General features: G+C 39.7%; 2 protein-coding genes across 2 annotated transcripts; one reads left to right on the forward strand and one right to left on the reverse strand.

Annotated features, from left to right (window-relative positions):
- Nucleotides 1-2,051: 2,051 nt before the first annotated feature.
- On the forward strand, nucleotides 2,052-6,617 carry LOC117428809 (procathepsin L-like). The gene is made up of 8 exons (XM_034047746.3): nucleotides 2,052-2,168; nucleotides 2,801-2,941; nucleotides 3,452-3,574; nucleotides 3,728-3,880; nucleotides 4,165-4,395; nucleotides 4,607-4,775; nucleotides 5,284-5,407; nucleotides 5,641-6,617. Exons 2-8 carry the CDS (start codon nucleotides 2,810-2,812, stop codon nucleotides 5,738-5,740), a joined length of 1,032 nt encoding a protein of 343 aa, XP_033903637.3. The 5' UTR covers nucleotides 2,052-2,168; nucleotides 2,801-2,809; the 3' UTR covers nucleotides 5,741-6,617.
- A 640-nt stretch (nucleotides 6,618-7,257) lies between these two features.
- Nucleotides 7,258-11,964, reverse strand: LOC117401272 (procathepsin L-like). Its single transcript, XM_034911901.2, has 8 exons — nucleotides 11,915-11,964; nucleotides 11,068-11,208; nucleotides 10,435-10,557; nucleotides 9,999-10,148; nucleotides 9,479-9,703; nucleotides 9,169-9,331; nucleotides 8,981-9,083; nucleotides 7,258-8,721 (listed from the first exon to the last, which is right to left on the reverse strand). Exons 2-8 carry the CDS (start codon nucleotides 11,197-11,199, stop codon nucleotides 8,622-8,624), a joined length of 996 nt encoding a protein of 331 aa, XP_034767792.2. The 5' UTR covers nucleotides 11,200-11,208; nucleotides 11,915-11,964; the 3' UTR covers nucleotides 7,258-8,621.
- Between the last annotated feature and the right edge of the window lie 1,926 nt (nucleotides 11,965-13,890).

Here is a 13,890-nt window from a genome sequence, read left to right on the forward strand (position 1 = left end):
GAATGTAAAGTTGTGGCAATGGGGGATGGATTTTACTGACATTAATGAATGAAGTAATGTATTTATTCAAGTATGTCTTTGTGTTTTCTCTGCAGAGGACCGTGAATCGAAGCTGGGTGCTCAAACCTTGCAAAATGATTTCTTTTATAACAAGCCTACTGTACATGCACAATGTATTAACTTGCTGTAAATCACAAAATGACAGATCTCAAACCCCAATGCATTTTGAAAAGAGCTTTGAAACAGACATTAAAGTTATAAGTGTAAAAAGTGGTCAGGATGTTAACAATGAAAAGAGAAGCCTCTGTTGTGGCTTTTACATTAAAAGTACCAATTTACAAAACAAACAGAAACTCTGAAAACTCATGTATTAGGAAGTGTGCTTAAGAAGTGTTAGCTTTAAACCGTTGCACAGTTATCATATGTGTTTGTTATTTGTTACCTTTTAAAAGCTACAGTACAGTATTATTTTTATTTGTTTATTTAGCAGACGCCTTTATCCTAGGGGACTTACAGAGACTAGGGTGTGTGAACTATGCATCAGCTGCAGAGTCACTTTCAACAACATCTCACCCGAAAGACGGAGCACAAGGAGGTTAAGTGACTTGCTCAGGATCACACAATGAGTCATTGGCTGAGGTGGGATTTGAACCGGGAACCTCCTGGTTACAAGCCCTTTTCTTTGACCACTGGACCACACAGCCTCCTCCACAGTAGCAGCTAGAATAAAAAATGTAAGCTTGTATTTGTTTATTTTCTTTATATAAGAAAGTCACAAAAATGACTACGCCTCAATATGCAAGTCCAAACAGTGTTAGTGCAGGGGCGCCTTAGGAAAGTAGATTGGTAGCAACAAGCGGACTCACTCTCTGTGCTTCTGCACAACAGGAAACAAGTGCAACAGTTGAAATGATATGGATAAAAACATCTTTTATTAAACAACAAACGAAATGCAAACGCTTCAGTCCTTCAGACTACCATCAGTGCAAATCATTTCCTTCATTCCTAAAATAAAACTTTAAAAAGGCAAGTGTGAGAAACATTTTTGAGTTTGAGTTGAGCTGTTTTTTTTTTGGTCGAAGTGTTTTTGGTTTGGTGGTTTTAATTCTATTTTGTCATGTTGTGGGTGTGCGCGGTATGGCCACGTGAAGTGGGAAAAAAAACAGTCATAGTATGGAATTATAAATATTTAACTACTTCTTAGACTGCACCAAAAAAAAAGGTCACAATTTACATTGTGTCTCTAATTACTGTGTATTTACATTGTAGTTACTTAGTAAATTCATGTGTACTTACATATAATTACAATGTTATTATGCATAGTTACAATGTACTTAAAGTGTAAATGTTTTTGCACAATATATATAAGTACAGAATTATATCAGAAAGGGGTTAGGGTTAGTGGGGTTAGGATTTAGAGTTAGGGTGAAGGTTAAAAAGTAAGAAGCAGGGTTCCGAAAAGATAGCGTCTCCACGTGTTGCTACACCTGTTTAAGTAACGTACCTGTCATTTTCTTTTCATTGTTAACACCCTGACAACTTTTCACACGTATAACTTTAAAGTCTGTTTCAAAGCTCTTTTCACAATGACAGATCTCAAATCCCAATGCGTTAAAGCAGACATTTTAAAAAGAGTTCCAGAATAAAGTATCTCACAGGGTTTTTAGCCAAGATTTTTAGAGCTTGCTATAAAAGAGAATGGATTGGTTTAATTACTGATTCACTTGAGACCAAGAGGAATCTGATATATGTGTGAAGATCATTGTGTGAATAAATAGTTTAGCAGCTTTGGTGGTTAAATTACCCCTAAAATGTCAAAAATTTGCTAAGTTCATTTTAACTGTCTTACTAACCTTTTTAATGTGCCTATCAAATTTCAAATGTGAATCAATAATAATTCCTATAAATGTAACTTCTGAGACTTCCTCAATAACTTCCCCATCTAGTATGTAAATACACAGTAATTAGAGACACTTAATGTAAAGTGTTACTAAACAAAATCCTAATATGGAAATTAAATGAAACATGAAATGTGTCAAAACCCTCGCCAACAGCTTTCTGGACCAGTGACAGCTAACTTCCTCCTTCAGAGAGGATATAACAGAGCCTAGGTGAAGACCTGGGTATGAGTCCAGATCCAACTCCTTCTGCTACAGCACCAGCTACTGGTAAGTTACCTCTCAAAGTCCAAAGGGACAACCCTTCCCAGAACTGCTAATGTATTGAATCCTGTCTGTATGTTGTTTGCTTATTTTAATTATTATTAATATTATTTTAATCCATATAATATTCATATTAACCCTTTAGAAATGTCTCAGATTTCTAAATACCTAACACACACCTCCAATGAGGTTGAATCAGTTCTGTTTTATAGTCCAGTATGACTGAGTCCCCTGTTCAGATCAGTGGTTTGTTTGCAGTTCTGATAGTAAGCTGTACTTCAGTAAAAATGCTAGAATTTCTATATTGTTTCTCCAAAAAACAGCAATAAACCTAAAAAATACAGAGACTACTGTTAATGTTAATGATAATGAAGTTTGGTTTGTGTGGCTGCAGTTTATATAATATTATCTGTTAAAAACAGCACTAAACCTTTCGAAAAAATAGACAGCTATACATGTTAATGAAGTTTTATAATGACAGATTATAAATCAGTTAAAACTACCACAAGTTGTAGCAATAGTCTACAGTACAGCTGTTTTATTTTATTTTATTTTTTTGTGTTTATGTATTTCTCGTGTCTAGTTTTGCCATGTTGTGTGTGTGTGCGCGCTATGAGTGGCTTGTGCTCCTTTTCCAGTTCCAGACGATGCAGGTGTTCGTGGTGTTCCTGGTTGCCGTGGTGACCGCTGTGGCTGCAGCCTCCTCGTTCTCGAAGGACCCCGCGCTCGAGGACCCCTGGCAGGAGTGGAAGGGGCTGCACGGGAAGCAGTATTCAGAGGTACAGCACTGAAGCTCTGATACGAGTTCAACGAACCCTTCGGCTAGTTTTCACTCTGAGGAAGGTTCATTTGATCAATCTATAAGCCACAGCTGGATTTTCTTGGAGCATTTTTCAGCACCAGGGAATCCACCTAAAAAATAAAAAAAAACAAGAATCAGAACCCTGCCTATGACAAATTTCATGAACCCCCTTCTTCTAGATAATGTTGTAGAAAAATACACTATTCAACATAATGCCGTTAAAATGATTGCTGTCACATCCAAATCATGTCTCTGTTTTGAGTTGAATTATCCCTCACAAGTCATTACAGACATAAACAGAAAACGATACCTGTGTTCTGATGTTGCTTACACATTTGATTTCTTGTTTTTTAACAATAAAGTCTTCTCAATGCATTGATTATTACCTGTCCTATACAGTTAGGAATTTGCTTGCTGATTGTGCCTCTAGTTAGTGGTGGTCGGTTATTTGATTCCTGAGTTCTGATGCTGCTTCCTTGGTCTGTAGGAGACCGAGAGCTACAGGAGGATGGTTTGGGAAGACAACTGGCGTTTCATCGAGCAGCACAACCAGGAGCACGCTGCAGGGAAACACTCCTACAAGCTGGGGATGAACCACTTCGGAGATCTGGTACCACACCCATAGGGATTCCCTAGAGAGACTACCCTGTGCATTGGCTCTTTGTATTAGGGATCGTGAGGGGGGGAGGTTGCACACAATATCTGCCTGAGCCTCTTTGGGGTCCTGTAACACAGTAATGACATGCTCTTTCTTTTCCTTCAGACCAACGAGGAGTTCAATCGGACGATGAATAGATTCCACCAGGATCCTGCCCTGGAGGAGCTGCCTGTTTTCAACTTGACCGGCAGCTCTAGACGGCCTCCGAGAGAGATGGACTGGAGGAATAAAGGCTACGTCACCCCTGTGAAGAACCAGGTAAATACGGAGCGAGAATTCTGTCTAAAATTCTATCTAGAATTCTGTCACGAATTCTGTCTAGGATAATATCTAGAATTCTAATTGTATTATAGTTTATCAGAACGTTCTCACAACAAGGACCTGCTCTATTAAAAGCAGGCTGGTGAGCAACATGACTTTTACACGACTGACTTTGCTTACGTCTGATGATTTGGGTTTCGAAAAACAAAGAAAAAACTTCAACAGTGGGTTAACGGCACTGCCTGTTTATTTACCATTTACTTCTGTTTCTCCCCTCCCAGGGTAGTTGCGGCTCCTGCTGGGCCTTCTCTGCCACGGGGGCCGTTGAGGGACAACATTTCAAGAAGACACGCCGGCTGGTGTCTCTGAGCGAACAGAACCTGGTGGAATGCACCAAAAACAGAAAGTATATGAACTACGGCTGTAACGGTGGACTTATGGGAAGAGCATTCCGATACATCATTGACAACAGAGGTATCGCCTCGGAGCAGAGATACCCTTACACTGCCAAGGTATTCTTTTATATTGAAAGAAAATGTACCAAACTATGCCTTTGCATGTCATTGCACCACTATGAGTCGCCATACTTCACCTTGTCTGTCCCCCTTTCACCTTTACTGCACTTTGCTCTGCTTTTACCATTCTGTTCTATATTCTAATGCTTCCTGCCTATCACAGTACAGAATAACATGTACATGTTTACCCTGCCCTGCTCTCCCTAAGGATAACAAGCCATGCAGGTACAGCGCATCCATGAAAGCTGCCAGGGTCTCTAGTTATTGGAGGGTGCCCCGCCGGAATGAGAAAGCCCTGCGGGATGCTGTAGTTGCAATCGGGCCGATCTCTACTTGTCTCAATGCTGGTCGACGTACCTTCCAGTTCTACCGCTCAGGTAAGTGTGCGTTCAAGATAATGCAGCCTTGTGTGTACAGATGCAGTATACTGGACCTGCCTGACCTGCAACACATTACTGGGTGCTCAGCTAATGCACTGTTGCACTGCTATGTCATTGTAGATATAACTTGTTGTAATCTTAACTTGTTGCATCCTAGTTCATATTGTATTTTAGTAGTATTATTTGCACTTACTGTAAACTGCACTGTATTTAAATATGAAGTTTGCATTGTAACCCTGTACTGCCTTGTAACACCTTTAAGTCGCCTTGGATAAAGGCGTCTGCCAAATCAATCAATCAATCAATCAATCAATCAATATAAATAACATGTTGCAATGACTGCAATGGCAGTACAGTGCTGTTTATGAAATCTATGGCTTTCGTTCTGTTCACCTTAAGTGTACCATCTTCAGTTTTGAATGGGATTTGACTGCAGAGCTGCAGCTTCCCTGAGTTGCTGTCGTGTTGAGTTCTAACATGTTGCTTATTTCTGTCTGTATTCGAGGCATTTACTACGACCCCAAGTGCGGTCAGCGTATAAACCACGCGGTCCTGGCAGTGGGGTACGGCGTGTCCTGGTTTGGGTCCGGATCCTCCCGTCCCACCAAATTCTGGCTCCTTAAGAACAGGTCAGTTGCTCTGTTATAGATTAAGATAGAATTCTTTGTCACTCATCTTTGTTTTCAGGGGTTACAATATCCAATCCCACTGGCCTAGTGGTTGGAGCTGAGGGGCTGGGAGGAAGCGTGTATATATATATATATATATATATATATATATATATATATATATATATATATATATATATATATATACACACACACAACCCTGAATGAAGAACTCTTCCCTTTTTATTTTGCAGCTGGGGGCTCAGCTGGGGTAACAGAGGATACATTCGCCTGGCAAGGGATCAAAATAACCACTGTGGGATTGCCAGCCAGGCTGTGTATCCTGTCATCTGATACCGGACCGTGAAGGATTGCAAACGCAGTGTAGCTTTTCCCAGTACCCCTTTGATTTGCTTGTTTTGCTGCACACCCGCACCCATAGATAATCTGATGAAAACCTTCCTCTCTCTCTCTCTCTCTCTCTCTCTCTCTCTCTCTCTCTCTCTCTCTCTCTCTCGTGCTCTTTGAATGCTCATTCCACCTAATCATTTGTTTGTTGTTGTTTCCTGATCTCAGGCAGAGAGGTGGTCTTCCACGTATCAATAGGCTAGAGCAGGGCTGTCAAACTCAGTTCCTGGAGGGCCGCAGTGTCTTCTGGCTCTCATTCTATCCGAGCTCTCAGTTACTTAACTGGTCTAATTATCTGATCAATTGGACAAATGTAACGCTCAAAATGTTTCATCGGTAGTGTGCCTTGAATCAATTGCATTTTGTTCAATCATCAACTGTAGAAGACCTAGAAAACTATGAAATATGTCCAATTGAACAAATAATCAGATCAGTTATGTTAATTAAGAGCTTCAGTTAGAATTCAAACCAGTAGACCCTGTGGCCCTCGGGGACTAGAGTTTGACAGCCCTGCTGTAGAGGACTCTGTATTAGAATCTGTATAAGATGGGGCTGCTTGGTCCAGCCACTTAAACCCCACCCATTGAAACAGTAAAGTTTGTTAAAGTTCTGCAAAGCCTGTTTTATTAATTGTGGGGGAACAGGACGAGCTGAAACCTTGATCAGGCTCTGTTTCAAACCATGTCTTGTGCAGCATTGTGACAGCTTTCTGTTTGTTAAACAGGCTGGGATTTAACTAAGCGATATAACCTCTGATTGTGAGAGTAGGATTAATGATGTCAATTCTGTACTTTTGGTTTTCTTCAATAAAGCTTTAAGCATCTTTTACTGTTTGTTCTCGTGATTTAGAACAATAATGTTTCACCAGCTCTTTGTGGCAAATTAACCTAGACCTCGAACAGGCTGTTTCTGTTATATCTTAGATAATTACAGTAATGGGTTAAATAAAAGGAGTCCATAAAACAATACATTTTTAACGTTCCTTTATTATCAGCAAAGGCATTCAACTTAACCTTAACATAGCCTGATCTCTCTTGAAAAGCATGCGTACCTCATTTATAGCTGCTTCAGTAGCCAATCCCTATTAAGGCGGGCTCTCAACCTAGATTTTTATTGGACAATTCAAATACAAATGATACACCACAGTTTCAATTAGTAATTTAAGTTTCTAACCACTATTCTGGTCTCTCCAACTTCAGACATGACAGATGACTCTTGAGGTTATTTTTGTCCAAAACACTCTGAATCATACAGAAAATAAGTCAAGTAGACAAACATGTCATCTAGTCCCTTCACCAGCGAACTGTCTTTCTTATGAGCTTTCTATCATTCTGAGCACTTAAAGACTTGCGTCTCCAGTCTGCGTAGCTACAGTACTGGAAACTTCATTCATCTAAGAACCCTGCAATACTGGTTTGTCTGTCTATCAATTACTTCTAACCTGAAGGGTCATTTCCGGTGACAGGTTTGCATTCCGAAGGATCGCTTGGATGTATAATGCAGCTCTCTGTTTTGAATTCTTGCATATACATAGATACTGTATATATAAAAAAGGGAGAGAAGAGAGAGAAAATAGATTGAAAAATATGTATTTTTGTAAATGACCTAATTTAGGAATATTTTGTGCATATTTTTTGCTTTGATTGCTGTAAACACTTTAACTTTTGCTGTAACCTAAAGAGACCATTTATATAATCTTACCAGTTTAATAACCAATAATATGTGTTCTGTATGATTCTGTTTCTGTTTAAGCGTACACCATTATTTGCCATGTAATTCCAGCAAATACTTGGGAAGAATATTCGTGTTCGTTCTTACCAGTTTAATATCCTATTATATGTGCATGATTATATATACAGTATGTGTATGATTCTTTATGTTTGTTTCATTGTTTGCCATGCTTACTAACTATTCCAGCAAATACTTGCTTCTGAAAAGACTCCTTGAGGCTGACTGTGGTGGGAGAGTGAGGTGGGAAGCATTCTGTATCAGTGCTGTGCAATGCAGGTTTGTTACAGTCCTATGATTTATGATTGTAAATAAAGATACCAGAAACAGCAAAGAATGCTAATAGCTTTATTGAAAGAAATACAGAAGTCGCATCATAATTAACATTGAATTTCCTGCACATTAACACTGCACTCAGAATTAGAGGATTTATCCTCCCGCTTTACAATGTAAGAGTTTGATTAATTGAAGCTCAGCGTGTAAACCAAGCCTGTGTGGTAAACGGAAAGGTTTCACAATGCTCCATAAGACAAGGGTTACAGAAGAACAGGGCATGATCAATACATTTCAGCCTGTTCCACAAACCCCAAATCACACTCGTCTTGTTTATATGAAGATATTTAGGCTCAATTTGCAGGAGGTTGACTAGCTATACTATTTCAATGGGAGAGTGTAAGTGGTAAGAGGCTGGAACAAGCTGCACTGCTCTGACTTTGGTGTCTAATACTACAATACTGATACGCAAGATTGTATTTGGAAAATGTGGACCTCTATATATTAAACTGGTATCTTCACTCTGAGCAAACTTGTGGTGCAAAGAAATCAATGTGGTCACTAGTGGTTGAAGCATTTAGATTTGAAGAGAGAGAACGTTTCCCCTCTGGATCATGAAGAGCATGTAGCAAAACACAAACAAAAGGGTGAAAGGATAAGGTGTAGCACACTGAAGACAAAGCAGGGGTCTGTTCACACACCAGGTAATACCACGTTCTGAACTGTGCATCTCATACAAGATATTATACACGCAATTCATCTCTCTTTATATATCACCCTTGTTGTCATTTTGTTGCTACATTTGTAATTGCTTCACATTGCATAATTAGATGACGGGATAATAGGCCTGGTTTGCTATCCCACAGTGGTTTTTTTTATCCTTTGCCAGACGCATGTATCCATTTTCACCCCAGTCAAGTCCCCAGCTGTAAATTCAAAAGAAACATTTCTCCAGCATGGCTAGTCTCACAAACCCTTCACAAGTCCCACTGCTATAAAAGACTTGAGTTTATATTTGTTTTTATGCAACATACACATTCATACTCTTTGGATATTGACAGGGCATACACATTTACTACAGCAGTGCATTTAGTGCTGCATTATTCCAGTTTACTGCACCTGCAGCCCTTATTATTTTTTCAGTGTGGTAAGCTGGGTGGTATTTTAGCCAGTACTTTTACTAACCTGTTCTTAAGGATCCAGAATGTATCTTTCCTCTCCTTGCCATACCCCACTGCCAGAACAGCATGGTTAGTAGATTGGGTGCATGCTGGGTTGAAGTAAATGCCTTGTGAGAACAGAGAAATAACAGAGAGTTAAAGATGTGTGCCCTAGTATTGGAACTACAGTACTCAGAGCAAACATAAACTCACCTGATTTGTAGAGCTTAAAGGTAGAAGCATCAACAGAGACGGAGATAGGTCCAACCGTGCCTACAGCATCTCTCAGACTTTTTTCATCCTTATAATCTGTCCTTTTGAAGTCAGAAATGCTGGTAACTTTAAGCTGTTCGGTGTACCGGCATGGCTGGTCATCCTTGCAGAGAGAAGAATAAAGCAATGATACTTTAACTTTTTCAAAGTGAATGGTGAATATCATAATGCATTATGTTCTCCTGTCATTTATTTGCAATTCGTGAAGTGGCATAATTGGCCCTACATTTCAAACCTCTTGTTACTGTACCTTCCCAGTGTAAGGGTAGCTCTGGTTAGAGGTGATCCCGTGGTCAATCACATACTGGAATGCTATATTCACAAATCCACCATGACAGCCACAGTTCCTATATTTATATTTTGTGGTGCATTCCACCAGGTTCTGTTCACTCAGTGACACCAGCCAACCTGTCTTCTTGAAATGTTGTCCCTCAAGGGCTCCTGTAGCAGAAAAGGCCCAGCAGGAGCCACATGCCTGTGAGGAGACAAACAGATTTAAATGAATGCAGCTAGTATGTTTGGCAATATGACAATGCATCCCAGTTGTACGACAATTGAAAGGGGGGTTGCGACTGATCACTGTTGTGAGGACCTTTAGAGATGCTATGACATCACCCATCTGATACCCCCTCTCACACATGGAGGTTGTATGGTGTTATGGTGTTACTAGTCACGTCTAGACACTTTTGCTCAGAGCTCATTGAGTCACTCCAGATGCAGCTGACCCCTGTATGAAGTGCCTGAGGTTAGATAAAAATGTAGTTAGATACCCCCTGGTCCTTCACACGGGTGACGTAACCTTTGTCTCGCCAGTCAATCGATGTTGGAGGCACAGGGCTGCCGGTCGAGTTAAACACAGGCAGCTTCCTCAGGGCAGGATCCGGGCGGAAACCATTCATCTTATTGAACTCCTGGTCGGTCTGAAGGAATAAAACAGCCAGTTAATAAAGGAGATGTGCAGGGAACCCAAACAGCATGGCTCATACTGTATTTATTCTCTTTGCACTACATTCACTAATAATATTTGCATAGCACATTGTGCCATCTGGTGACAAAACAATGTAATTGCAGTTTCTTAAGAATAGATTTGGCCACATTTAACTAGATAACGGATCTCAAAACTGTATGTGTTCTCCTCATGATCCCTAATACAAAGAGCCAATGCACAGGGTAGTCTCTCTGGGTGAATCCCTATGGGTGTGGTACCAGATCTCCGAAGTGGTTCATCCCCAGCTTGTAGGAGTGTTTCCCTGCAGCGTGCTCCTGGTTGTGCTGCTCGATGAAACGCCAGTTGTCTTCCCAAACCATCCTCCTGTAGCTCTCGGTCTCCTACAGACCAAGGAAGCAGCATCAGAACTCAGGAATCAAATAACCGACCACCCCTAACTAGAGGCACAATCAGCAAGCAAATTCCTAACTGTATAGGACAGGTAATAATCAATGCATTGAGAAGACTTTATTGTTAAAAACACGAAATCAAATGTGTAAGCAACATCAGAACACAGGTATCGTTTTCTGTTTATGTCTTTAATGCCTTGAGAGGGATAATTCAACTCAAAATAGAGACATGGTTTGGATATGACAGCAATCATTTTAACAGCATTGTGTTGAACAGTATATTTTTCTACAACATTATCTAGAAGAAGGGGGTTCATGAAATTTGTCATAGGCAGGGTTCTGATTCTTGTTTTTTTTTTATTTTTTAGGTGGATTCCATGGTTCTGAAAAATGCTCCAAGAAAATCCAGCTGTGGCTTATAGATTGATCAAATGAACTTTCCTCAGAGTGAAAACTAGCCGAAGGGTTTGTTGAACTCGTATCAGAGCTTCAGTGCTGTACCTCTGAATACTGCTTCCCGTGCAGCCCCTTCCACTCCTGCCAGGGGTCCTCGAGCGCGGGGTCCTTCGAGAACAAGGAGGCTGCAGCCACAGCAGTGACCACGGCAACCAGGAACACCACGAACACCTGCATCGTCTGGAACTGGAGAAGGAGCACAAGTCACTCATAGCGCGCACACACACACAACATGGCAAAACTAGACATGAGAAATACATAAACACAAAAAAATAAAGGAAGAAAAAAACTATAGGTTGATCGAATTAACCTTCAACAGAGTGAAAACTAGACAAAGCATTTGTATTACTTTATAATCCTGCACAGAAGCAAATGCTTAGTACTTGCATTGTTTGTAACTCTAAAAGGAGCACAAACTCCCATTGAATTAGCTTATTCCTGATCAAAGAAAAATGTTTTGAAGACTTTGTGCAAAATCCTGAATACAATCTTTAATAACTCATGAGTTAATGTGTACTAAAGTCTAGAATGTTCTACATTAAAGAAACACATTCATATATTTTGCAATTAGGAGCACTTTAAACATACATAGAACCATAATTCAACATTTTAAGCATTAAAATAGGTATTTCAATTCTATGTTCCTTTGTAATAAATGATAAACAAGCTTTTATCCATTATTTTCAAGTGTTACTGTATGTAAGCTGCTGTCAGGGGCACCACGCTCTGGTGCTGTTCTAAGACTGTTCTAATGCATTCTGTTGCACAATAAGCTCTGTCAAATCCAAACCTGCTTCTGCTACTAACACTTATAACACAGAATGAGAGCTGAGTCCTAAAACACTTAAAAGCCACCCCTTACAGTTCTGTGAAGATGTTAGGTTATACTTACCGGTAGTCAGTACTGTAGGAACCTGAGCTGGGTCTGGACAGTGACTCCAGTGCAAGCCTGTAGCATGACTCTTATATACAGAACTTTTGGTGACTTCGAATAGGGGGCGTCAATCGGTTCAGCCCCACCAGTAATCATTTGTTGCCATATAAGGATTTAATGAAGACTTTTATGACCAGGACGCTACAGGCTAAGAGTTAACACACAACTGTGTAAAAGAGTTCTATACTATACACTGTTGATACTGTGGAATATTAAGATTCAATGAAGTACATGTCATTGACTCTACTGGTTACTGAATCAACTATATTTAATAATGAAAATGTGTGTTTCCTATGCTGTTTAACCAATGCAAAAGCTACTGTTTTATTAAATCAGCTGCTTTATGGGATCCAAATGACGATGCACAAACATGATCACATTATGAGGATTCATCCCTGTATCTGCTGCCCCTGAACCCACTATTAGGTATGGCAGTTTACTGTAGTTCACAATATTATTCAACACCAAACTTCAGTACAGACCAGCATTCACTGTAACTGTGTTCTTAATTCAGAAATGATTTATAAATTATAATAATGCATTAATGCAGGAATGCCTGCACAGTGATTAAAGGGCCAGTTAGATTCAATTATTGTGGTTGACATAAAACTTGTAAAAATCTTGAAAACTTTAATCTTTTCTTTTGTTTTGTTTTAAGAGAGCATTCCTACCTTTTAAAAGTTTGAGTCACATTGTTATTTTGTTTGAAACTCATACCATAAACCTTTGGTGGTCTGCAAAGTCGATTCTCAGAAACATCTTTTCCTCGGTGTGGTTTTTATGCACATGCAACACTATAGATCTTAGGTGCATGAACTACAGATAGCTTAGCTGATTAGGTTTTTTTTACAACCAGCATTCTACAAGCTAAGAATGAATACACAACTAGGTAAAGAGTTGTTCCCCCATAAGAACATGCTATACACTCATACATTCTTACTATCATATAGCACCAGTTAGGGTTTGATAGTTCAGAATGAAATCCTATATTATACACTCAATATCTTTTACGAAACAAAGTCAGTAACACTTTAAAATAAGTGTTTGTAATTCCAATGTAACTAACACTTGATTTCCTCCGGATTTCAAATGAAATTCCTATTGAATTCAAAAGTCACAAGTCCTTAGCCAAGTTTCAGTACAATTGGACTAGCGGTTCTCTAGATATCAAACTATAGTGTAATATACGTTATCAATTTACGGATATGTGTTCCAGAGAAAGCCCAAAGAACTTAAACAAAGCAATGACCTCTATCACAATTTTAAGAGGCTGTTCATGCCTTGGGATGTGGTCACAGTTCTCTTCTTTGTAAAGACAATTCTTAGAAACATTTTTTTTTTCGGTATCAGTTTTATGTAGTGAGGCTCAAACCACAGAGAGCTTAATATTCCCTGCTGCATATTCCTGTTGGCAGTGTTGCAGTGTTGCAGGCTATCTACGTGACCGTACCACACATATGTACATTGTTGGTGTGCACTGTATTGGTTTTGTTTCAAATATTCCTGAACTGGGAAGCTTCATTTTTGTTTAATTCTTGTTTTTGCTGTAGCCTCTCTGAGGCTGGCTTGGGAATAACCCAGCGCTAAACTGCATCTGCTGTGTGTGTGATACCTCCTCGCTCGTGTGGTCAGCTTAGCTAGCCCAATATGTACGTCAGCTGAACCTGCAGTTGCACTGAAACCTAATGGACCACAGACCCCCGTCCCCCTTGCAAGAACAAAAGTGTGGTCAGCGTTCAGGAAATAAAAACACTGACACCTGTCATTTACTTTGAACATGATGTGCAACAGCAGGGATCCTGGTGTTTATGATGAAAATGGTGCCATATCATATATAGCAACAGTATACAAGTGCTGGTTAGGACAGGAATGTACACAAGTAACAACATTGATTCATATACAGAATACACAATCATGTACCACTGTGTATGTGT

Source organism: Acipenser ruthenus, chromosome 47 (genome assembly GCF_902713425.1).
Source record: "Acipenser ruthenus chromosome 47, fAciRut3.2 maternal haplotype, whole genome shotgun sequence".
Classification (NCBI taxonomy): domain Eukaryota; kingdom Metazoa; phylum Chordata; class Actinopteri; order Acipenseriformes; family Acipenseridae; genus Acipenser; species Acipenser ruthenus.